General features: G+C 37.9%; 1 protein-coding gene and 1 pseudogene across 1 annotated transcript in view; both read right to left on the bottom strand.

Moving 5' to 3' along the window:
* LRRC69 (leucine rich repeat containing 69) overlaps positions 1 to 19,721 on the bottom strand; it is a 53,745-nt gene extending 34,024 nt beyond the window's left edge. Inside the window, exons 1-4 of the mRNA XM_037058710.1 lie at positions 19,344 to 19,721; positions 8,548 to 8,674; positions 4,749 to 4,821; positions 1,986 to 2,181 (exon numbers count right to left, since the gene is read on the bottom strand). Of these exons, the coding sequence (XP_036914605.1) occupies positions 1,986 to 2,181; positions 4,749 to 4,821; positions 8,548 to 8,674; positions 19,344 to 19,526 (579 nt within the window). The 5' untranslated portion in view covers positions 19,527 to 19,721. The remainder of the gene's footprint in view (positions 1 to 1,985; positions 2,182 to 4,748; positions 4,822 to 8,547; positions 8,675 to 19,343) is intronic.
* LOC118995302 (MOB kinase activator 2-like) lies at positions 5,404 to 5,950 on the bottom strand (annotated as a pseudogene).
* Positions 19,722 to 25,801: the final 6,080 nt, after the last annotated feature.

Here is a 25,801-nt window from a genome sequence, read left to right as displayed (position 1 = left end):
TCGATGATTTGTTGAATGAGTTAAATAAGTTACTAAGTGCTTACTAAAGGGCTCGATACAGAGTGAGCAGTTGGTAGACATTACTATCATTAAAATAGAATCTTTGAGAAACAGACAAAATCTTAGAAAGTTGTCTCTATTGACAATTCTACAATGTTTATTTCTTATCTCCCTTTTGCTTAGCACTGCACTCACAGAAACCCTTCCTTATAAAGAAAAATCTGTTAGGGTTTCTATCTAGCTACAAGTCCAGTGTGCCTGGATGGATGTATATACCCACATACATGTGCAGACATATTCATAATTTATAATGACCAGAAAAATCACATAATTTTGTCATTACCAGAACAAATGAATATTTTCTGTGATGCTTTATTATTTATAATGCAAACAAAAAATGATAAACTGAATCATATTAAATGCACCAGGACATAGATAATCATACGCGTTCTTTACATAATAATTCAGGGCAGGGCTTATTAGCATTCAAATTTTTTGAAGTCTAAACTTTTGGGGGTATATAAATTGTAGAAAAATTCCTTTTAAGTTATAAGAGAATGTATCTGAGTACCTTCTCCGACCTTTGCAAATTGTGTTCAAGTCACATAATCTCTGTTTCTTATTCTAAAATGGGTATAATAAAAAGAGCTACATCATAAAGTTGTAATAAACACTGAAAAACAAGATGATGACCATATTTATGCTATTAAAACTTTTCCCTCAAATAAAGGAGTTATACTTTTAATAGATTTGTTCCATAATTTAAAGACATTTTTTCTTGCTTATAGAAATTAGGATTTTTTAAGAATTTAAGAATAAAATATTTGAAATATATCTATATATTAGTATATTTTCATATATTGCATTGTACTATGCACAAAATTTTTAAAGAGAATATTCTGTTGTAAGAAAAATGAAATATCAGGAATTGATCTGCTTTTATGTCTCTCAATTTATTGTATGACATGCATTCCCTCCTACCAAATTAATTCTAACTTGCATAAGGAATCAAGGTAAACCCATTGACAGGTACCTAACAGGAAACACTACTCTCTAACTGGGAAATTTGAGGAGATTTAGTAAAATCACTACTTATAAAAGCTTGACAGTGTTTAGAAAAACCTAAGCCTCAAAACATAGTTCCTTAATCCCACAAAGTTCCCAAAAGCTAGCAACAGCAGAAAGAGGGGTGTGTGTGTGTGTGTGTGTGTGTGTGTGTGTGTGTGTGTGTATGTGTGTGTGCGTGTGTGTTAACACCGTAGGCCAAGGGAGCCAGTGGTAATGGTCCATATGAGGATCACCTGACATTAGCTATGGTTTTCCAAAAAGGTGTGCAGGAAACTCACCGCACCCCATCAGGTGGGGTACTGGGGGAATACCATTTGATACTCACTCTTCTCCCATCCTTTTATATCATGCTAGTGCCTCTCATTGGCCATGTCCAAGAACAAGCCAGAGGACACAGGAGCTCAGTGATGCCAATATAGGTGAGTCTCTCAGAGGCAAAATAGGTTGAAAAAGGATAAAAGGTGGATATGAAGAAAAATGAGAGACATCTAGCACAAATTCCAAAACCAATATGCATTTATACTTACACAGTATATAGGGTTGCCAGATAACATATAGTAGGTTCACTTAAATTTAAATTTCAAATAAAGAATATTTTTTAACATAAGTTATGACCCATATTAGTATTTGGAACATACTTATACTGGAAAATTATTCATTAGTTAACTTAAATTCAAATTGAAGTGAGCTAGCCTGTATTTGTGTTTACTAAACCTGGCAGCCCTAGCTAAGTGAAATAAACCAAACTACAACTCTCCCTTGTCACAGGAACTTGGGAACTGACTACATCTAATCACAGGGAAAGCACATGCTGGTCTGTACTCAGATACCCAAGTCCATTCTATAACCCTTCCCAACTGGGTTGGGATGAGAGCTGTTCCCCAACAAAATAAAATTCTGTTGCCTGTTTCGCTTACCTCTGGCAAAACTTCAATGCTGTTCTGGACTACAAAAAGCTTCTGGAGCATCTTCATGAACTTAATTTCTTCAGGTATGCAAATGAGCTGATTGTGGTTAAGTTGAAGTTCAGAAAGGTTCTTAAGAAAACAAAGTTCTCTAGGAATACTGGCTAGCTGGTTACGATTTATACTCAAATATGTCAGATTTTTTAATCTAAAAAATAAAGCATAGGAACAAAACTCACAAAAATAAGAAAAGCTACTGTGCAGACCTGGTTCGTGCAGCTCATCTGAGCCTTATTTCAGTCCAGTGTTCACAACTATGGTGAATCATTGGAACATAAAAAAGTTGTAATCAAACTTCTGAAGGTATTTTATATTCATATGGCTTACATTAAAAGTATTTTAAGCCCTGGCTGGTGTAGCTCAGTGGATTGAGCACAGGCCTGCGAACCAGAAGATCACGGTTCGATTCCCAGTCAGGGCACATGCCTGGGTTGTAGTCCAGTTCTCTGCAAGCCAACTCCCAGCAGGGGACGCACAAAAGGCAACCATACATTGATGTTTCTCTCCCTCTCTCCTTCCCATCTAAAGATAAATAAATAAATAAAATCTTTAAAAAAAAGTATTTTAAATAATCAAAACCTAGATTTTAAAGAAAGAAAATCTTATTTTTATTATTTGTGAGTATATATTCACTATATTAAAGAGGAAGCCAGGGAACATAGTAGGATATATGTGTGTGCATATATATGTGTGTGTGTGTGTGTGTATACACATACATGTATATGTGTGTACATATACATATATACACACATATATTTTTTACAAAGTAGGATGTATATAGATTGAACAAAGTAGGATATATACATATACTTATACATATATATTCACACATGCACAAATTTACTACATGGGTGTAGATATAAGTATAGTTACAGATTACATATCTTGTACCAAATATTTGTGAGAATCACTTAGTCCCTGTGGAAGATGCAAAGATGGATCAAACACAAATTCTGCCTTATTCATACGCCATGGTCCAAAGCAGATTACATAAGTCGTAAAATGAGGATAGAAAATGCCATTGGACCAGGAGAAAACATTAAGAAAATCTGAGTCTATAATTACAGACATGATACCTGAGGTATGCCACAAACATTTTTGAAAAATTGACATTTGAATTTGGGGATACAAAAAGAATAAAAATAACTAATAATACTAACAGCTAACATCCTTTGATCATTTACTATGTTCCCAGGCTCAACCCTGAATGTTGGGGATGGGTTATCATATTTAACCATCAAAACAGCCCTGTGAAATAGGCATCATTATAGTCTTCATTTTGCAAATGAAAATACCAAGGTAGAGGAAGGTGAAGAAACTTGCCTAAGATCAGAAAATGGAATCACTCATGGGAAGCTAACCATGCAGCTTACATCTAAGGCACAGCTGGAATACAGACAATCCAGAGTTATCTGTAAAATGGCTCAGACCTATACATTTTCTAATCCTACTTTTTCCAGTGAAGGCTTTTATTCACTTTTCTAACATAGCACCATAGATTTATACAGTTCCTTTAGTATTTTATTTTGTACTCCAAACAGAGCATAGTAAATTGTGAAATTATAACATAGCTGCAAAGATTTGGAAGTTCACCTACTCAAAATTCTTCCTTTAGAGTTGAGAAAGCTATGGTATAGGATAGTTAAATTACTCACTCCAAGTCATAAGGCTAGTGGCCAGTTACACAAATATATGAACCTGAATGTAGTTCACTAGGTCTTCCAAGGTGTCCTATTTTTATTATACCAATACATCAATCAATTGAATAAGTGAAAAAGCAAGCAGACAATTATTGGTATTTTCGTTGCTATAAATATTCCTCATCTTAAAAAATTAATTTGCTTCAAATTTTTTTTCTAGTGGCTCTGACTTCAAATTCTACTTTTTTTGTAAAAATCTGTCTGTGAAACAATACATTTGCTAGCGATATGGATAAGTGAATTAGAATAGACTTTATTTATTTTTTTTACATACATTAGTGGTGGCAGGAAAATAGAATAGACTTTAGATGCTACAGAAAACCCTTTGTTGAAGGCTGTTCATAGCTTTGTGTCCTCTTTGAAATATCTGGATGCTCTCAACTCTGTAATATGTCTGTGTCTGCTCAACAGCAGTAAAGAGTCTCCAAAGTAAACTCGAGGAAGGTTTTCTCTCTATCTGCGGGAAGCAAAGCCCAAGCCGGTGGCCTGCCTGCGGAAGCACGAGGCCATCAGTCGGCCCCAGAAAGGCGCCGTGAAGGCAGCCCATCTGCGCAGATGTGCAGGAAGGAGAAACGACATTTTTTGTTGTTGTTGCTGTTAATGATAATAAAACGTGGGATTTTTAAAAATGAAAATGACATCTTGATCTTAAATCCTTTGCTTGTATAGTACCTTTCCTACCAAGCTGAGAATGACTTGCAATACTCATATGACATAAAATTTTAATATCACCGATTCTGTAGTGGAACAAGCTCCAAGAACCACAGACTTGGGAGATCAATAACACAATCAACTTTAGAACTTTATGTTTCCAACCCCCGACTTTGCCACGCCATGCTGCGTAAGGAAACATCTGCTTAAAATTAGCAGCTTGCCTTGGTCCTTTAGGTGCCTCTTTGCTATATGTTCAAATCCCACTAGGGCTTGAGGCTGGGCATAGGTTTTCAGATGGCTTCAGAGGGCTGGAGGATTTGGGGGAGGGGGGTTCACTAAGTCTCACTATGAACAAGATTACCTGCTGATTTCTTCAGGAATCCATGTGAGTTGATTATTATTCAGATTAAGCAGAATCAAATTTTGTAAACCATCTGTCAGAAAATAATTTTAGTCACTTTAGCTGTACACTTGAAAATAATTTTTAGCCTCTTTTCTGTTAACTTTGTTTTCTTTCTGATTTTTGGCCTTAGCCAAGGCTCTCTGGGTCACCGATAACCAATAACCTTTAAAACTAGCTTACACAAAAGAGCTGAATTTATCATAAAGTTACAATGCTGCAACATGGTGCCTGGGGACAAAAGGTGCAGCCAAGCTACCACAAAGTGGAACAAAGGTACTGCAAAGGGCACCAGAACACAGACTTTAAGAAAAACAACTCTGAACGGCAGTACCATAAACATGTACTGAGCAAATGAATGACGTCCAAAGGCTCTTTACTGGTGCCATCCATCCCAACTAAACCTACAGTGGGAAATCAAATGCCCCATGCCCACCAGCATCTGACGGGCCCAGCGCGAGCGCCCAGGCAAACCAATGTGGGCACCCATGGCACCATCTCCCTGCATGTGTGCACACCTGTCCCTTCTCGAGGCTCACCTCTCCTGCCCCTGGTTCTGTGCCCTGTGCCCTGCTCCACACGGCACCTCTATGACACTGTCCACAATGGCAGTCTCTTAAGAGCTGAGCAGGATGGACTCCCTGGTGATGAGGATGGACCGCATGAGTGTGTTTGAGTGTCTGCAGCTCCAGAGCCAGGCTCCCCCTGGAGTGGGATGAGTAGATTTGCACCGAGACTGGGAACAGGTACTTGCAGATCTTCACAAGAGACTCAAAGGAGCTGGGGAATTCTTTATCGTATTTCATAGAGAACATGTCCTCATTGGTCACCAGCTTCTGCATGGAGCTCAAGACTAAGCCAGTGTACTTGGGGATTGTGCACTTGATCTTCCCCTGTGCTAGTGCTAGGTATTGCATGCGGCCAGCATCTAGCACACCTCTCCTGTGCAGAGTTCTGAGATGGTGCTGTACTGCAGAATGACCAGGTGGAGAAATGCTGTGGCTCATTGCAATCTCAGTCTCCCAGGGCAGCACCACTAGCTGCTTGAACTTGAAGTTGGTGATTTCGGACTTGGTGTATTCCTGCTCCAGATACACCTTCTTCTCTGTATCAGGCTTCTTCCCATTGGGCTTCTCTTTAGACTCTGCCATGAACCAGGACATGGGCTGCACAGACTCACTGCCCCACCGCCGCGCACACCAGGCCCTCTGACCACAGCAGTGGTGCTGGCCAGAAGCCATATTAATACAAATATATTTCACTATATAAACAAATAATATAGGTAGATGTTATGTAATTATAGGCTGATATATGTATTGGTTTTGTATATGACCACTCTTGGTAGACACAAAAATGCTCATGCTTAGGTCTCCAGGGCTTCAGATACTTCTGAACCACTATTCCAGATTGTGATGTCCAAGGAGACCCAGGCCATGCTCTGGGCCATTCTCCAGGCTAATTGTCTTCCCCACCCTGAGCTCCTCAAAGCCTGTAGATTATATACTCTCGGAGAATCTCTGCAGCACAGAGAATGCGAGACATAGTTTCATTTCTCATTACAGCTTCTCTCAGCTTCATATTCATGGTCTCTCTCCCTCTCCAATTCCTTCTCTTTTGAATAGATTTTCTCTAATTATCCATGTGTTCATATCCCTCCTACAACTCCTGCTTTCAAACATTTGCAGACCGGATTAAACAGTTCTCAAACTGAAATGCCTGCAGGAATCAAGAAGACGACTCAGAACACAGTAGTGGGCCTCATGGGAGTGTACCTGGCCCAAGCGTGCTGAGCTGGAGAGCACATGTCTTGTCCAACAGGAAGCAGCAACTCAGCCAGCTCCTAGCAAGTGCCGTCATATGGTAGTGTGAATCCAGTGGTGCCTAACCTTTCTTTTAAAAAAAAAAAAAACAGACAAAAACAGCCAGGAATCCAGATTTTTATATGAATTCTCTTAATCTGCAAATCTTGGCACTAAAGTCAAACTTTAAAAAAAGCAGACAAACAGTGCTGGTTGGGTGGCTCAATTGGTTGTTGGCACGTCGTCCCATATACCTAAATGTTGAGGGTTCAATCCCCAGTCAGGGCACATACCCAGCTTGCAGCTTTGATACCCAGCTGGGGTGTGTATGGAAAGCAATTGATCAGGGTTTCTTACTCCAATTGATCTCTCTCTCAAAATTAATAAACTTATCTTCAGGTAAGGATTTAAAAGAAAGTAGACAAAACAGAACTAACTTATTTGTGAACCAGATTCAGCCCCTGGGCCACCAGTGTATAACCGCTGTCTTAGTTCATGTGATTAGCTCAAACGAATTAAACTGTTTTAGATTTTATCATAACTCCCAACAAAGAGTATATGACTGACTCAGCTCAGGACACATATCTAACCCTGGTTCAGTCTGCTCTGGTCAGGGGCCGGAGACACATACACAGGGCTATGTAATACCTGCTGGGCAGTGCTCAACTCCCTGACACCAAACTGTTTCTGCAGCTGGACAATCGTGACCTAACACAGAACATAGTTTATGTCAATCACATGAGATTTTCTAATTTTAACAGCTCCAAACTAAGATGTACAGAAACTAAAGACCTTCAGGATCACTGTACACAGATGACACATAGTTTATAAACCTTACATTTAAGGGCAACAAAAAAATTTATAGAAATCTAAATTAGAACTAATTAGGTTGCTTAATACCATTTATATGTATCAAATTTTACTGAAATGTGTTCTCTCAGTATAGTTCATAAAATAATATTGTCTACTTGTTTCCATGCCCTGAATTTTTTCTTAGGTAAACTTTTTCTTCCTAAGTAAAATATAGTTGAATGTTCAATCTATGGCTTTGTGTCTGTAATGTGCATAAGCATCGATAAGTGTTTGTCACATTTTTTGAGTAAAACTATTTCTCCAAGATACATGATCTATGACTGAAAAGTACCTTAAAGAGATGGTACCAGAGTCTCTTGGTGCTGTTTGCCAAATATACCCTTAATTTAGTGCCCCATGCAATAATACCCTTAATGAAGGCTGTTTGATTATGACAATGATTATATATAGTACCCAAGTCTCAAAAGTTCACAGCACCTTGTAAACTGTATAATATATCTTTAGTTTTACTACTGGGGACAAAGACAGAGTGATGAAGTGCCTTACATGAGTTAATAGAGCTATAAAATTCACCTGAATTTCTTTGTCATATGTTCTGTCCTTAAACCCACTCCACCTATATTAAATGGGTAGAGTTTCATATTGAATGGCAAAAAAATATACGTCTAAAGGAAACACACAAAAAGAATGCCACTAATTGGATGTCCTATCCTTTCTTTAAAATTCTCCACAAATTAATTTAAAGCTAAATCTTGAGCAAAGATTGTGACTTAGTATCTGAGATAGAATAAAAAGCGCAAAGAAAAAGGAAAGCTGTGGAAAGATTTTGTTGATTTGATCTTCAACTAGTTTTCATCCTGGCAGGAAGGAAGAGCCCACAGGTTCAAGAGCCTGAGTGTACACTGATTCTGAAAGGGGGAAAATCCACCGATACTAATGCTCACTCAGCTTCTTAAGTCTGCATGTAAAGAAATGTGTAATACAATAGTTGAAAAAAGTCCCCCAAATTCCTGAGTAGTGTGTAAATATCTCCAAAAAAAAAAAAGAAAATCATGTACAATTTCTTTCTCACTTTAGTTCCAAATTGTTAAACATAATGACGGGATTAAGTTTGATACTATAATATTGCTTTTCTTCGACTAACTTACCACATGCTCCAGGTGCAAATCTATTAATTCTATTTCCAAACAAATGGAGCTTCTTCAGGGAGGGAAGGTACTTCATCTCTTCTGGAACTTCTTCTAAAAGGTTGTTTCCCAGGTTTAGTGTTGTCAGCTGCAAACATATAGAGATTTAATGGACTCATACATTATCTACCTTCAAAGGATAAAAACAGAAAATAATTAGGCCCCTTTGCTGTGATCCATATGACCTCACACTTCAACATGATCATATGAATTTTTCAGATGTGCCTAAAATGATCTTTATAAAGTTCATTTGAGCTCATCATGTTCAAACACCTTATGTTAATTAAAGAACAATTTAATTTTCAGTTAAAGTACATCACTAAAGTTGTATTACAAACCATTCCAAGAATATTCAAAAACACAATTAATGACTCATTTATAACTCACTTCAGCAATTCAAGAGTGTCCTAACATGTGACCCATAGACTCAGAACGATTTAAAAACCAACAAAGGTGTTGATGTCCTGAAATCAGATATATAGCCAAAAATCTGAGGCCCCCATGTTATCTCATTCCCAAAGGAGCCTTTTCATTTAGACAACCAAGACTTCTCTACTACATGTATAGAGTCAGAGGAAGGGAGGGGGGCTTTAACATCACTCTGTGTGACCACAAAATTCACGAGAAACTACTGACAAGGCATGGTAGGTGGGGCAGGGAGATCTGCCCCTACGCACCTGTCCTACCAACGATGCACTGGTTAGAGGTAGGGAGTGTTGCGTGTAAGAGGGCCAGAAAGAGCCTCGTGGATCCTCTGATAAATCCGTGATACAGGATTGTTCTCTAAAACATGATATTTTTTGGGAGGGTATTTGAAACCAAAATGTACCTTCTGAGATACACGGTCTTTTTTTTTTACTCCAAAACATAATTTACCATTCAGATTTCACTACCAACTTCATACTCCAGAATTTTACCATTAAAAGGTAAAAGGAAACATGGTAGCTTTGACAAATAAATAAGTTTATATAACACAAGAAAAATTATTCAGAAAAAATGTCAGCAATTACATTTATATGTAAATACCAAGTGGTATTTGGTGTGGATGTCTGTTAATGATTTAAATTAATATAAAGCAGACATAGATTTATCTACAATGAAATTCCTTGCCCAGAGAATTCATGGGAAAGGTTTTACTTCCATACATGCTTTCCTCCAAAATTTACCATTGCCCCAAAACAAAGAACCATATACCTTGGAAGCCTTATTCTTTTGTAAAGGTGAAGTTAAAATTTATCTTGTTTTACTGTACTTCACAGGCGGTGTGCTTTTTACAAGTTGAAGACAAGACCTTCCAATAGCAAAGAGATTACAATTTGCTTTATCGCAATTTTTATCACGTAATCTGAAATCGAACTTGCAATATCTTCAAGTCATGTTTATATTCATGCAGCTATTCTTATGACAACACTTAATCCAGAGTTTGTGACTGTACTCATTTCCTTTTGCCTGTGGTAACAAATTACCATGCATTTCATGGCTTAAAACGACACAAATTTATTATCTTCAGCTCTGGAGATCAGATATCAGAAATGGGTCTCACTGACCTAAAACCAAGGTGCCAGCAGGGCCATATCTCCTGAGGGGACAAGAATTCTTTGCCTTGTCCAGGTCACAGAGGCTTCCCGCTGCCGTGGGCCTAGCTCAGCCTTTCATCTTCAGAGCCAGCAACACCTGGGAGACTCTTCCTCAAATCACATCACCCTGATGTTCTCGGCCACGTTTAAGACTCTCATAATAACAACTGGCTCACCCAGATAATCCAGAACAATCTCTCCATCTCAAGGTCAGCTAACTATTAACTTTAGTTGCATCTGCACGCTTGATTCCCCTGAGACATGGAACCTAACATGTTCACAGATTAAGGGGCTTAAGATGTGGGATCCTAACATATTCACAGATTAAGGGGCTTTGGATGTGGGCATCTTTGGAGAGCCATTATTTGCCTACCACAGTGAAGTCTTTTCCAAAAAGGAGGTAGATTTCATTCTTTTGCCTAAATTTAGTAAAAAAAAATCTGTAGCACTTTGCCAGTGCTAGGAGGTCAACAAAATTGCTGTGCTACTGGTGAGGAACACAAAAAGGTCGGGAGACATTTCACCTGCTCTGAGATTTTACCCAACTTGCAAAATAACAGTTAACTTGCCACCATTTTGTAGATGATGGTAGAAAGCATGAGACCCCTGGGAAAGAGGCAAAGGACAATTTGTTATCCACAGAAACAGCAGTGCCCAGATCATTGCTATTTTTGTACCAGCAATGCACGGATGTGCAGTGGGTTGTATTACAGAAAAGAAAACATGAGTTAAGGAACTCTTCTACAGTGAGCATTAACCATCCGTGGCTGCCCTTTGCCCCACAGCAAAACACCATCTCTAATTCCCAAGGCTCTCTGCTTCATAAATATCCTGGGAGAGCGAGTCCAGAATAAAGGCAGTCAGTACTTCTTACCAGATGCGTGGAAGCAGGAGAGATCCATGAATTGTCTCCAACAAAAAGATGGCCATATGTAATTTTAAGTTGTTGCCAGTTTTTTATTTTTGTCAGTTTTGTTAATGGCAATATGTATTTTTTAAAGTAAATAGACAACCGGAAATATCACTTGTAATTTCCCACACCATCCATGCTTTCCAGGTATTTTTGAGGGCACAGACTATATAATACTCGTTTCATATTCTATGCCCTCAGTACTCATGTGTGAGTTTTATTTTTGTCATTGTGTTTTACAGAATCTAAGGACATGCCCCGGATACAAGATAATACAGTAATTTGATATCACAGTATGTCAAAGAAAATCGCAAGATATAAATAAGGTTGACTATAAATGGGTGTTTTATTTAATTTTTAAGGCTTACAAATATATCCACAAATAAATGATGGAAAAAATGCAGTCTAAACTGCCCATATAATCATCTCTAAGGAAGCAGGTGACTCAATATTCATTTACAAATATGCATTGTGTGACTACTATGAGCCACTAGTTAGTTCTAAGTGTTGAATGTAAAGAGGTGAATAAGACATGTAAGATACATTTACCTGAAAAGCACTTACACAGTAGCAGTGAGGGAGCGAAAACAAAATGGATGGATGAATGAATGAAAGAATGAATGGTTAAAAAAAGAAGAAAAAATAAAACTAGACCACTAAATTACACCATACAGAAAAATAAACTCAAAATGGATTAAAGACTTCAACGTAAGCCATAAAAGAAACAATTTTAAAAGAAAATATAGGCAGTAAAATCTTAGACATTTCTCATAGCAATATTTTTGCCAATGCATTTCCTTAGGCTAGGAAAACAAAGGAAAATAAACAAATGAAACCACATCAAATTAAAAAGCTTTTGCACAGCAAAAAAACCATTAACAAAATGAAAAGACAACCTACTGAATGGGGAAATGTATTTTCCAATTATACATCTGACAAGAGGTTGATTTCCAAAGCATATAAAGAACTTAAAAAATTTAACACCAAGAAGACAAACAACCCAATTAAAAAATGGGCGAAGGATCCGAATAGACACTTCTCCAAAGAGGACATACGGAGGGCCAATAAACATATGAAAAGGTGCTTAATGTCACTGATCATCAGAGAGATGCAAATGAAAACCACAATGAGCGATCACCTAACAGCTGTCAGAACAGCTATCGCCAATAAATCAGCCAACAAGTGCTGGCGAGAATGCGGAGAAAAGGAAACCTTAGTGCACTGTTGGTGGGAATGCAGACTGGTGCAGCAACTTTGGTAATCAGTCGCTGTGCCAATCTCTTTCAAAAAATTAACAATGGAACTGTCTGATGACCCAGCAATCCCACTTCTGGGAACATATTTCAAAAAAACCACTAATTTGAAAGTATATATGCAGCCCTATGTCTATTGTAGCATTATTTACAGTAATTATTTACAGTAGCCAAGATCTGGAAACAGCCCAGTGTCGATCAGTAGATGAGTGGATAAGAAGCTGTGGTGCATTTACACAAATACTACTCAGTTGTGAAAAAGAAGGATATCTTACCTTTTTTTGACAGCATGGATGGACCTGGAGATTATTACGCTAAGTGAAATAAGCCAGTCAGAGAAATACCATTACCATAGGATCTCACTTATATATGGAATCTAATGAACAAAATGAACTGACAAACAAAATGGAAACAGAGGCATGGACACATGGAACAGACTGACAGCTGCCAGAGGGGAGGAGCATTGGGAGGCTGGATGAAAGAAGGTGAAGGGATTAAAAATACTCATGGGCACACACACATATATGCATGTAGGTCTGTCACAAATAATGCCCCTTTTTATTATAAAATATTACAAAGTCATAAGCATGTACTTCTGTAACATAACAATATCACACTCCAGCACACCATGCGACACCTTAGATAAAACGGTCAAACTGCTGTCCAGCTCATGCGAGCCATTCATGTACCCTACCAACCTCACTCAGGCAGGCCTTAGAAAAGGCTACCACGTGGAATTCTGAGCCCTACGACCGAGAATATGACATGTAAAAGATGAAGCAGTTTCAACGATAATCTCTTTTTAGAATGTAAAGGATTTCAAAGTTAAAGCTAAAATGAAGTACATGAAACTGGGATTATTCTTGATAGAATAGGATAACTAAAAAGATTCATTGATGACCTTGAGATCTATAAAAGTATCTTAAAGACCAGGTGGTTATACTCTGTCACCATGACAAATATGTCAGAGCTTCAGCCTGGATTACGGAAATTATACAGAAAGGTCCACAGACACCATGGCAGGAAGTGAAAAATTCTCCTTTGAAAAATACCTCAAGACCCCATCTAAAAGTTTCAATAACTCAATAATATTTTATATAAAAATATTACATAAAATATAATAGGGGATCCCCCAAACACTGAGATTTATTTATAAAACTTGTGTGTTTATCCTGACATGTCTAAACTTCAGGCACCTTCACAGTACTCTCCATTTGATGCAATGCACCTATGGAGATGTTTTTTTCCACTGCTCCAAACAGTTTCGAACTGGTCGATTTTGATGCCTTTTAGTGCCTCTGCCATGGTTGTTGCTGTGTCACCTCCTCCACATCGGCAAAATGTTCCCATTGGAGGACATTTTTCAGCCAGGGAAACAAAAAAAGTCACTTGGGGCAAGATCAGGTGAATAGGAGCATGGGGCACGGGGCTCACGCCATTTTTGGTCAAAAACTACTGACCACTGAATGCTGTGTGGGCAGGTGCACTTTTAAATCACTCATCATGAAATAGATAAACAGATTCAAAGAGTCTTTAAAAAAACCTCCCTGAGGCTGAATGCAGCCTCTCACAACAACACCAGCTGGTACACTGACACAGATGGGTTCCCAGGACAGCCACCCAGCGGGGGGAGTCTGTACTACCAGGGGCCCACCCTCTAGAAGATAATTTCAATTTTGGGGGGTCCCTTCTTCATATGTCTACTATGTGTCTGGTACTATTCTGAATACTACAGTAAAAAGGACACACAAAATTCCCTTTCTTGTAGTATTTATACGTTGAAAAATGAGACAGACAACAAAAAAGCACACAAATAATTTCTGTTAGTGCCAAGTGCTGCATATACAGGAAAGAAAATAGGATCAAGGAATGGAAAGTAACTCAGGGCTAGACTGTGTCAGAAGGGAACACCTCTCTGACAAGGTGGTGTTTGAACTGAGACGTCGGGATGCCTTGGAAGGCTACTAAATGGTGTGTTGCTCACAGGGGTTTCAGAAATTGCGAGCATCCAGGAACAGCACCTACACCATTTCATCAGTAACTCTCTGTGGTTATGGGCAGTCCCTGAGGAAAGACCTTAGTCAAATAAGAGACAACCATTTGGTAAATTTAAAACTAACATTACTTCAACAATTATATACAGAATAAAGTTCTGCTGGTATTTTTCAGCATGTAAATTTTGTTCCTTGCAATGGGCATATTGCCATAGATTGAAAGACACCATCGCTACTAAATGGTTTCTCATGGCCCCGTGACCCAGAGAATTATAGTGTCTTATAATCCAGATGAACTTTTATAAGTTACCTAGGACACCATATAAAACAGAAATGGGCATCATGTATGTTCCTCATGACAGAGTAATGGGAAGCTTTTCTATCTTGCTAGGAATTTTTATTTTTTTAAGTTTAGGTTCTCTGAAACTTCTACCCAATTCTTCCCACAGCAGCCATAAAAAACAGTCTTATCCCCCCTCCTTTCTCCCATGTAACGACCTCTTAAAATTCTGAAGATTGCTGTTATATTCCCCCAAATTTGTTCCATTCTTCCTTAACCAATTGTCTCAGGACATACTATTAAGACCCCTCACCGTCCTAGTCATTCTCTCATTTTTACAAGTACCTGTCCCTGAAAGCATGACACCTCGTGTGAGACAGGGAATGTGATCTCATAGCGCAGACGCTGGCGGGGCCACAGAATTTTCCTCCGGCAGATCACTACATTTACATTAATGCAGCTGATCCTGGCGTGCACTCTAGTCAGCAGGGCCCATTGTTGGTGCATAATTAATTTTATCTGCGACGAAGCTGCTAAATCAATAGTCAAGACCATAAGCCACATCTGGACTTATGTAATGAAATTATTTTCTTAACTTAAATGCAGCTATCCCTACAAAAATTGTATCTTTTTGGTTTCAGCTCAAAAGACAGCTCAAGTATATGTGATGTTGTCACTTTTTTATTTTTTTAAATTTATTTAATTATTTTTCAAGTACAGTTTTCTGTCACTTTAAATCCAAAGTCTAAACCTGGACAAAGTCAATGGAGAAACCCATTGTCAATGGGTTCTGTTTTTCCTATCCACACTTTGGTTAATGTACTCACCATGCTTGTAATGCGGTGGTAGCCACCTTTGAAATCACCCAGCTTCTTTCTCTCCACCCCAATCAATAGTCAACAAATCCTGTTCTCAAACTCCTTTTAGATTCAATATTTTAGTTTTATCCCATTCGCAATCACTCTGATACTAGGAATCATTATTGTTTATTTATGGTATTACATAGGTGAAAAAATACAAAGAATGGAATGTACTATCATTTAAATTCCCTTTTTTCAATCCTGCTAGATTGTATATAAACAGCTGCCCAAATTATCAGTTGATGAGGAATTTTTTCACTCAAAATTCCTAAATATTTCTATCCTTCCTGAAGCCTTTTCTGCATCTTTGTATTCTTGCCCTAGTGACCCTCTAAGCCAACTCTTCCTAAATGCATTTAATTACATTGACCCACGCATGCCTCTAAGTTATATCCAATCTTTGCCTGCCTTGTAGGAGATACATGTGATTGTTCTTACACCTTGGGTATAAGATAAGCATCTCAGTGTCCACTGATGCCTTTGGATTATGACATCTAGCTTTCATGTGTAGCAGTCTTTGTATAAGCAGGAGAGAAGAAGTTTGAGGGGGAAAAAAGTACTGACTGATTTGTTAACGATAATACAGTCCTACCTTGGTATTCATTGGCTTCAGAACTTGTTAAACCTTGTACTTGTCTCATTCTGACAAGAAAAAAAATGTCCCAGCACTCGGCGCTTGCTGGGGACTCATCTCACTTGCTAGAACTTGTGTGTTATGATTCCACCCCGCAAGAGGAAATGTTCATCGTTCTGTACTTCTCAGTTTTGGCACTTTTCATGAATTCCAGAATAAATTAAGAATGAGTACGGACGCCCTGGCTGGTGTAGCTCAGTGCATTGAGCACGGGCCTGCGAACCACACAGTTGCGGTTCGATTCCCAGTCAGGGCACATGCCTGGGCTGCAGGCCAGTTCCCAGCAGGGGACTCATGAGAGGCAACCATACATTGATATTTCTCTCCTTCCCTTCCCCTATAGGGATAAATAAATAAAATCTTTAAAAAAAAGAATGAGTACTGAGGTACCAGGGCACTAAAATTTACATAATATTTTTTTAAAAAACGTATTTATTTATTTCGAGAGATAGGGGAAGGGAGGGAGAAAGAGAGGGAAAGAAACATCAGTGTGTAGTGCCTCTTGAGTGCCCCCAGCTGGGGACCTGGCCCACAACTCAAAGGCATGTGCCCTGACTGGGAATCGAACCAGTGACCCTTTGATTTGCAGGCTGGCAAATTAACAGTGAGCCAGCCTGTACATTCACTGTACATTCATTGTACAGAAAAGAGATCTGGGGTCCAGGCAACAATTAATAGTGAAATAATGTAGCTTCACTCTATAGTCTATACTCCTAACTTCTATACCACACTATCTACAGTAACATGCTGCCTATTTTTAAGAAGAATTTACTATTGCTCAGAATGATCACATATAAGGACATATATACACATAATACATTCATATAACATACAATAAAATTTTCTTGTATGCAATACATACAATTCTCATTTTAAATATAGTTGTTCTATTGGTTTACATAGTCATTAGTCAGCATTGTGCAGAAGGCATAGCATATGTTTCTTAGACCATCTGCCAGGTAGTGTACGAGGTAAGGGGTCACAGACAACTTACTCTAATGAACACCCAAGCACACGTTAATTGATGTTTTAGAGAGAGAGGAAGGGGGAGAGGGGAGAGAGGGAGAGAGATTGAGAAAGAGAAACCTCCATATGGTGGAGAAACACCAATCGACTGCCTCCCACACGCTCCCTGACCAGGACTGAACCTGCACCCTGAGTGTGTGTGCGCACACATGGGATGATGCTCCAACCCAGTAACCCAGCCTTTTCTGGTTTTAGAACGGGGTCAGTAGCACCTGCTTCTCACAGCTGTTTTAAGGATCAGAGACAGTATAATGAAGCACCTGGCAAACAGTAGATACTATGAAATGCCAACCATAACCTTTTAGACCCAGCAGAAGCTGCAAGTGCAGTAGGTCCTTCGTATATGTGTGTGTTGACGCTTCTACCTGGCTTTCTAACTTAAAGTCATTTGTTTTCTAATTCTGCATGAGAAAACCATTTGTTTTCTAATGATTTTGAAGATTTCTACATCCACAGCCACTTTTGAAAGAGAGAAATGTTTACTATAAAGCCTTTATATTAATTTGTTAATTTTGCTGAAAAGTTTTGTTTGTTTATTCCTGTAGTGATGAATGTGTTTCAGGATTCTGTTTCCACCACACTATTACTATACCTTGGCTTTCCAATTGTTGTAACAGATTTCTGTGTTAATTGCTCCTCCCTAGCAATGTAGCACCTTCTCCATGAAGCTATCCTCTTGTGCTTGCAAGGCACTGTCTATGGCTGATTACCATCTGCTTTGTATTACACTGATTCTAGTATATATATATGTATACATATTTTTTTCTTTTTACCTCTACAATTATTTGGAAGTTTTGTAATGTTGGGATCTCTATGTGGTTTATCTGGCATCCAAAGAACAGTGTCTGGAATATAATAGCTGCTCAGGAAACATTAGTTGAATGCTGCCTGCTTAGAACATTTCTGTAAACTAATGGTTCAGCTGTGGAATACTCATTATACTTCCACATGATTTTTTTTTTCAAAATTAAGTCTCTATAAAGTTCAGTCAGCTCCAAACTGCTCAGTTCACTTCCTTCTAATGGGTTATGTGTTTTTTTTTAAATTCTAGCCATCAACTCATTCTCAGTAACTGTACCTTTAATTCAATCTATCATAAAGTACACCTAGATCATGGTCCAGGCTACTTTTCTAACATGTAATTACTCTGTAATTGTAGCTGCTAATTACCACTAGAAAATTCTTCGCTATTTATTATATCTTTTAATTATTTGTGTGATTTTAAAAATAATAACCATGACTAACTTGGATAACAAATTTTTTGCAAGTATCAAAAAACAAGCTGGAAGTCCTCTGAACTAAACAGTGGCTTGATGATACCATCTTGGAACAAGCTATTAGATGATTTTCTGATAACATGTATAAATATGTTTGAGCTGGTATTTGAAATATTAATCTTTAAATTGCTTAAGGACAGTAAATACTCCCATTTACTATACCTACATAGTACACAATAGAGCACCCAGTCCCACAAACTATTTAACAAAAATAACTGAATCAAAGTAATGAGAAACATAATAAGGTTTTACATTTTTCTAATTACCTGGTGTGTGGCCAAGGTATACGGGGACTGGCAGCACTATGGCTCACTCTGCTAATCCTTATAAATGCCTTTAAAAAAAAACCTGTGACATCTTTAAGACCACAGTTCAATACAATGCCACATGCATCTTCCAAACCCAGCTGTCCTGAAAGAATTTATTTAAATAAATTGTACTCTACTTTTAATAACGAATTTAACTGATTTAAGACAACTTCAGAAGAAATGGCTGCCCCTCCTTCCCATTTCCTGCCAACCCTTCATTGCAAACTTCAGCCTGCTGCTGGAAACCGAAAAGGATCCCCTTTCCTGTGCCAGAAATGCCTCTTTTTTCCATATGCAAAAGCTTCAGAGTAGTCCTCAGGGTGAACAGAACCTGGGAGTCCTCAAACCCAGACTCTCAGGCCTTTCCAGAAGACAAAAGACAAGTCTTTGTTTTTGTGGCAGAGACGTAACCCTCTGATGCCAGATGTGGGTCAAGGAGAACTGGAGGAAGTTGAAACACGTTCTTCCCCCAACACATGGAATCCCCTGAGGGGGCCAGCCTCCCCATGTCTTTGTGACAAAGCTCCACAGTAAGTCTTCAAGAAGCTAAATCTCCACAGATCAAAGCCTTATTGTTCTCTCACCTCTTTTCTCTCCTGTTCTGCATTCTCATTCCCAAAAGATATGCTATTCCTCACCTGAGTCAAGTTGTGCACCTCTGAGCACACTTTGGAGATTAGATTATTCTGAAGGTGTAGAGTCCTCAGTCCTGGCAGCTTTTCTAATGCGCAGGGCATCTTAGTCAACTTCTTCCCGCTCAGGGTGATGATCTTAGTGCTTTTACCACCCTTCAGTGCTCTTATTAGCAACCTTTCAGCCATGGGCTGGGAAGAGAAAAAGGAAAAGGAGAAGGTAACCACCAAGGATCCAGTTCCTTCCGGTGCATCTTTAGAATCTCTAACTGCGTAATTGTTGTGTCATGGAAGCAAAAACATTCTGAGATCTACCATGTTGAAGGTGGGAGGCACCAATAGTTTCCTGCCTAAAAGGTAAGGAAGGGAAATAGCTGATTCCAGGTGTGGGGCAATAAATGTACAAGATGAGCCTAGAATATCCTACCCCAGAGACAAAGTATCAAAGAAGACAAAGAAGTTATTGAAGACTACTGAGATTACATCAAAAGGACATAGGAGCCAACTTATAAGGACTCCCACTGGTCTAACATAGGAAAATCTGAGGATCAGGAAGAATAATCAAGAGTGGACAGAAACATATTAAAGTACATGAGCGCCTAAGAGTTCATAATGGTATTTTTTAAATGAAACGTATTGATTACATTGGGATTTGCAAAGGAACCGGTTCGTGAGTCTGAAAATTGATAAAGGAAAAAATGAAGCATTTATCCTGCTTTTCCAGTATACAGTGCATTTTATTATAACCTAATAGTGTAAAGAGTTCTTACTCAAAGAATACCTGAAACTAATAAATAAGAAAAAATAGGTTTAGAAAATCACCACTGTAGCAAATCCTAATGAAATAACGGGACATACAATGATAATAATTGGATGCTAAAAATATTAGGTGAGAGGTTGATGAGGAACTTTATAAATAATCAGACTAATAACTCGCTAAGTAATTTTAGACCATTAGTCACATGTTATAAGTCTCATGATGTGATGCAATAAAGAGTATATAGCACTACCTATGAAATATTCTTGTCAAAAAAAAACTAAATCTGAATCTAATCATGTTTCGGGACCTAACAACAGAAAATATAAGGACTAGAGAACAAGCTAAATTCATCTCAGGAAAGTAGTCAGCCGAATCTAGAACACGGGATATTCTAAAGCAAATAACATGAGGTTTAACAAATGAATCAGCGGCACTAATAATAATGAGGGGAAACTAGTATGAAATTAATGAGACTTAAGAGGAATAATAGCCAAATGCAGTGTGTAAACTTGTTTGGATCCTGGTTTGAAGAAAATATATATCATGAAGTCAATATATCATGAAGTCAATTGATCACAGGCTGGGGTATTACATGATAAGAATTGCCAATTATATTATGCATGGTAACAGAATACTGGTAGTGTTTTTTTTTAATGTACTTAACATTTAGAAATACATCTAAGATTTTCAGGTGAAATTTCATGTCTTTAATTTCCTTTAAAATAATTGGAGGAGAGGAGAGTGGAGGGGGTGGGGAGGGGACAGTATAAGAAATAAATCAAACAAGACTGGCCAAACATTCTAAAGCAGTGATGCTCTGTAATGAGTCATAGGGGTTAATTATACTATCCTCATTATTTTTGTATATATTTGAACATTTCCAAATAAAAGATTGACAAAGACAAAAACAAGAGAAAGAGGGGGAGCTGAAGCCAGTGACATTGGATTACTATTCGAATCCCAGTTACAAAGCTTGGAGGCATTTGAGATTTTACATATTTATATATGTATTTACATATGAATATATTTACATTGCTGATTTGCAAAAAATTAAATACTGTAAAATGCATTCTGATTTGAAACTATTCAGAATATAATTCAATCCTCCCTCTGTAATTCAAAAATCACTTTATTCATTGATTCAACAAATGTTTAGGAGCACCTGCTATATGCTAGATACTGTTCCAGGTACTAGGGATAAAGGAGTGAATTAAAAAGACAAAAATCCCTCTCACTCAAATTACATCCTAGGAGGGGAAGAAAAAAATCAAGATATATAAGTAAATCTAGTATGTTAATCTTAAGTGCTAAGGAATTAAAAAAATTAATAAAGCAGGTGAGGAAAATAGGGAGAGTGGGAATAAAGAGTTTGCACTTTTACACAGGATGACCAGAGAAAGCCTAGCTGACCAGTTCGTATCAGAAACAAGGGCTTTTCCAGTACGAGGCTAAAGCAACTGTCAAAGTCATAAGAAGAATCATCCAGTTTACAGAGTATTATAATGAGCATCAATATCATAACAGTAAAACAAGAGATGATTAATAATTTCGGTTGCTAGCACGATCACGTAATCACTGTTCTGTCTTATTTCTTCCGATCCTATTTTCTAACTTCTTTTACAATATTTTACTTTCCTAAGAACAACCATCCTGGTACTAAGTAAAGTGATCCCAGGGCTTTGGTCTAAAGTGTCTCATGGACACTCATCTCCTCTTAAATAACTGTGTGGCCAGTACCTCAGCCGAAACTATCCAAAGCTAGTAATTTGTTTTAAACAGGTGAGCAGACCACTACAATCTGACACTGATTTCTATTAATTTGATAACACACCCAGTAGTGACACTTTCTCCCAAGAGCCTCCTCTCTGGAAAAGTTTCATCTCTGCAGAGCGTCAGATCCCCAGAAGATGTCATCTAAGTCAAGTGCAAAGGTGGGTGCTGCTCCTTGGGGAAGTTCCTCAAGTCCAACTCAAGTACAGTTTATCTGAAGTTCTGTGAACTGAGAAAACCAGTTATCTGTCCCCATAGGCCCTGAATTTAACAACGGGTGGAACATAGAACAGGCAACAGACAGTTCCATTCAAACAAGTGAAAGAGGCACGAAGCAGGCCCTGGCGCATAGCAGTTCTGGAGCCCAGTTAGGTCCATGTTGTCAGTTCCCTGGTCAGGGTTCAGTCCTACTGCCTAAGACTGGCTGTTGGATGCCCTTTCTGGATTCTTGATTTATTCTTTCTTTTCTGTAACACACAGGCCATGTTCATTGAGCAGTTTTGACTGCGTCCTATTCATAGAAACTCAAGAATTTTGCAGGGGGGTGGGTAACAACTTTGCATTATAACATAGCATACAAGTCACCCACTTAAAGTGTACAGTTCAACGGGGTAAGTATAGTCACCGGAATAAACTATCCCCAGAAACCCTGTGTCCTTTAGCGATCACTCCCCCACTCCTCCCATCCATTCCCACCTGAGGCAACCACTCACCTACAGATTTATTCCAGAGATTTTATATAGATGGCCTCGGGCAATATGCGTTCTTCTTTGGCTTTCACCCACATAATGCTTTCAGGGTTCATCCATGTATTAGCATGTACCAACCAGTATGCCTTTCTCCTTGATGGTCTAAAAATACTTATCCATTTACCAATTAATGAACATATAGATTGCTTCTACTTCTTGGCTATTACAAATAATGCTATGCATATTTGTGTACAATTTTCTTGATTACATATCTAGGGAGAAATTACTGTCACATGGTAACTTTGGAATGGCCAGAGCGTTTCCCAAAGGGGGCTGCATCCGTTTACATTCCCACAGCAGGTTATGAGGGACCATCTTTTCATTGCTTTCTGTCACTTTTGATCCAAAACTGATATCCCTTTAAAAACTTCCAAAACTTATCTTACAAGTTATTTCATTCTATAAGACGAAAGCCACACCCATAATCTCCTTGCCATCCCTTCTCTATTTTGGGTCCGAATGTGAAACCTCTGTAGGATAATCTTAAAAGCTCCCTCATCAGTTGATTAGAAAACATCTTTAATCTGAGATCTTCAAGGGTTTTGGAGTCATGCCCTTGACTTCACCTTTGGACTTCATTCTCCTCACAGTTCCCTGATCAGCTCTCTGTCTGTAACTCACTTTAAGCATAATTTGCTGTCTGAAGAGCCTAGGGCTGAGAGAGTTTTATTTTTCAAGCTCAAAAATAGTGGTTCATTTATATCTAATAATTCTTACTTCCGCTTGCCTTTCTCCTCCTTCACTATTAGGCAACTAGGACTTTCAATGTTGTCTCAAAATCTCCTTGGCTGCGTCATCTGGTTGATGATGTATCTTTCATTTCCGTGTTCATGCTGCGTCATCACTAAACTTTCAGCTACTGCCAACAGGAGTCCTCCTCCCAGGTTCCAGAATCGTCTTTCCCACAATCCTTTAAACCCTCTAAATCCTCACCTAAGGCCTCCTGGAGTGATGATATCAAGCTCAATCTGTTTGGGGCATAATACATTTACTCCAAATCTTTTAAATGCAAGGATATGTTTTTGTATTATTTTCAATTATATGTGAAGACAATATAAAGGCTGGATAAAATTCTACAACAAAATCAGTTTCCTCTATTTCAATATTCTACAATGATTAATGAATAACAATTTGAACAAATATTCATTTAATTCATCTTTTATTCTTTTGGCAAACAGATAATATGAACAAAACAATATTGTTCACTATAGTTATACACACTCCTTTTTTTTTTTTTGCTCAATACAAGTTGTAAACATATTTAACTGAATAAAATTCTTGGCTTAACACATATTCCAGAACTCCAACATTCTTTTTCAGTTATGACAAACAAGAAAGCTTAATGAAAATAAAACTTATGAAATCATCATACGGCAAACTGAACTAGTGTATCTGCTTTTAAATTAACATCTGCCATTTTTTTAAAGACAGTTTTAGGTTATGACTCAAATCCTTTTTATCTGAAGTTCTGTGAAAGAACAGAAGCTATCCATTTAAATATTGTTCATAACAATATTGACCATTTAAAAATTAAAAACAATAAAAATAAACCTATAATCAAGAAAATGCCACTTGTTAGGAAAAAATAGCTGCTAAGAAGACATTTTCCAATACTTTAAATATAGATGAAATTTATAATTACTAGGTTTCACAATACCTTGTTTTATTGTTTTATTACTTCATAATACTTATCTTTCAAAGTAACAGATTACTTTAAAATAAAGCCAAGGTGTTTAGTATTTTATAATTCCATTATTTTATAAATTTCAGATCCCCAAGAAAACTCAGATGGTGGGTTACAGAACAGGCCAGAGAAAAGCAGTTAGTCGCCTACAGGGGAATGTCCACGAGACTGTCAAGCAGGGACCTACAACCGAGATTGCTCTACCCAGCGGAGCTAGGAGCTATCGTTCCGAATCAGAGGACAGATCAAGAGCTTCCCAGACAAGAAAAAAACTAAAGGAGTTCATCACCACCAAAGCAGTGTTACACGAAATGTCAAAGCATCATCTTTAAGATCAAAACTTTGAAAAAAAAAAGTCAATTAATACATACCTATCAACTGAATGTAAAGAACAAAATGAATAAGCAGAACAGAAAAAGAATCAAAGATACAGAGAACATTTTGATGGTTGCTAGATGGAAGGGGCTTTGGGAGATGGGCAAAAAAGGTGAAGGGACTAAGAAGTACAAATTGTTACAGAGCTGTCATGGGGATGTGAAGTACAGCACAGGGAATACAGTCAGTAAGAATCCAATAACCATGAATGCTGTCAGATGGGGGAGAGATTTACTGGATGATCGCTTATTAAGTTACGCAATGTCTAATCACCGGGGTGTACACCTGTATCTAATAATAATGTATGTCAACTGTAAATGAAAATAAAAAATGATTTTTAAGAAAAATTGCACTCTGAAGTTTAGGAAACAGCAAGGAGTAACAAATGAATTTGACGTTCATTTGTTGAGTCTTTTTAAATTACACACAAATAAAAGGCTAATATGTAATTCTTAGGAGGCTTAACTCTAATAAGAAACACCTATTTAACCTTTGAATGTGCCTCATTTCATAAAGGTTAACAACTGCTTCTCAGCTGAACAGAAACATTTTACAATTCTTAATCATTAAAATAAGCTTCTTAGCTTCACTTTGGTAGGGTTATAAAAAAGCTTCACCGCAGTACTCTCATTTATGCCAAGGTTACTACGATCAAGTTTATTATTTACTTATTCTTATTTATTGATTTTAGAAAGAGGAGGGAGAGAGGAACATCGATTTATTGTTCCACTTATTTGCGCATGCACTGGTTGCTTCCTGTACGTGCCCTGACCAGGGTTCAAACACATGGACTTGGCGTTCAGGATGATGCTCCAACCAACTGAGCCACCCAGCCAAGGTTAATCAAGTTCATGTATAGGCATGATTAAATCTGCTATCACCATCCCCACATTACTGCAATGACAAGGAACCTGATTCATCTCATTCCTTCAAGAAAAGTTACATTTACATGGTTACTGAAAGCTTTTAGTTAAACAGTTAAGATTTATTTCAACAGAATGTTCAGGACCCTGTATTAATAAAGCAAATAGGGCTGCATCCTGGTCTATGAATGATGTTCTCCACAATGCACTTAGAGGTGTTTTCAAAATACCACTACGGTGACACTGGTTAAAGTTTATCGCTG

This window comes from Sturnira hondurensis, unplaced genomic scaffold, assembly GCF_014824575.4.
Source record: "Sturnira hondurensis isolate 20B ecotype Veracruz unplaced genomic scaffold, ASM1482457v3 Scaffold0010128, whole genome shotgun sequence".
Lineage (NCBI taxonomy): Eukaryota > Metazoa > Chordata > Mammalia > Chiroptera > Phyllostomidae > Sturnira > Sturnira hondurensis.
Note: the sequence above shows the minus strand (reverse complement) of the source record. Positions and strands in the feature narration are given on the sequence as shown.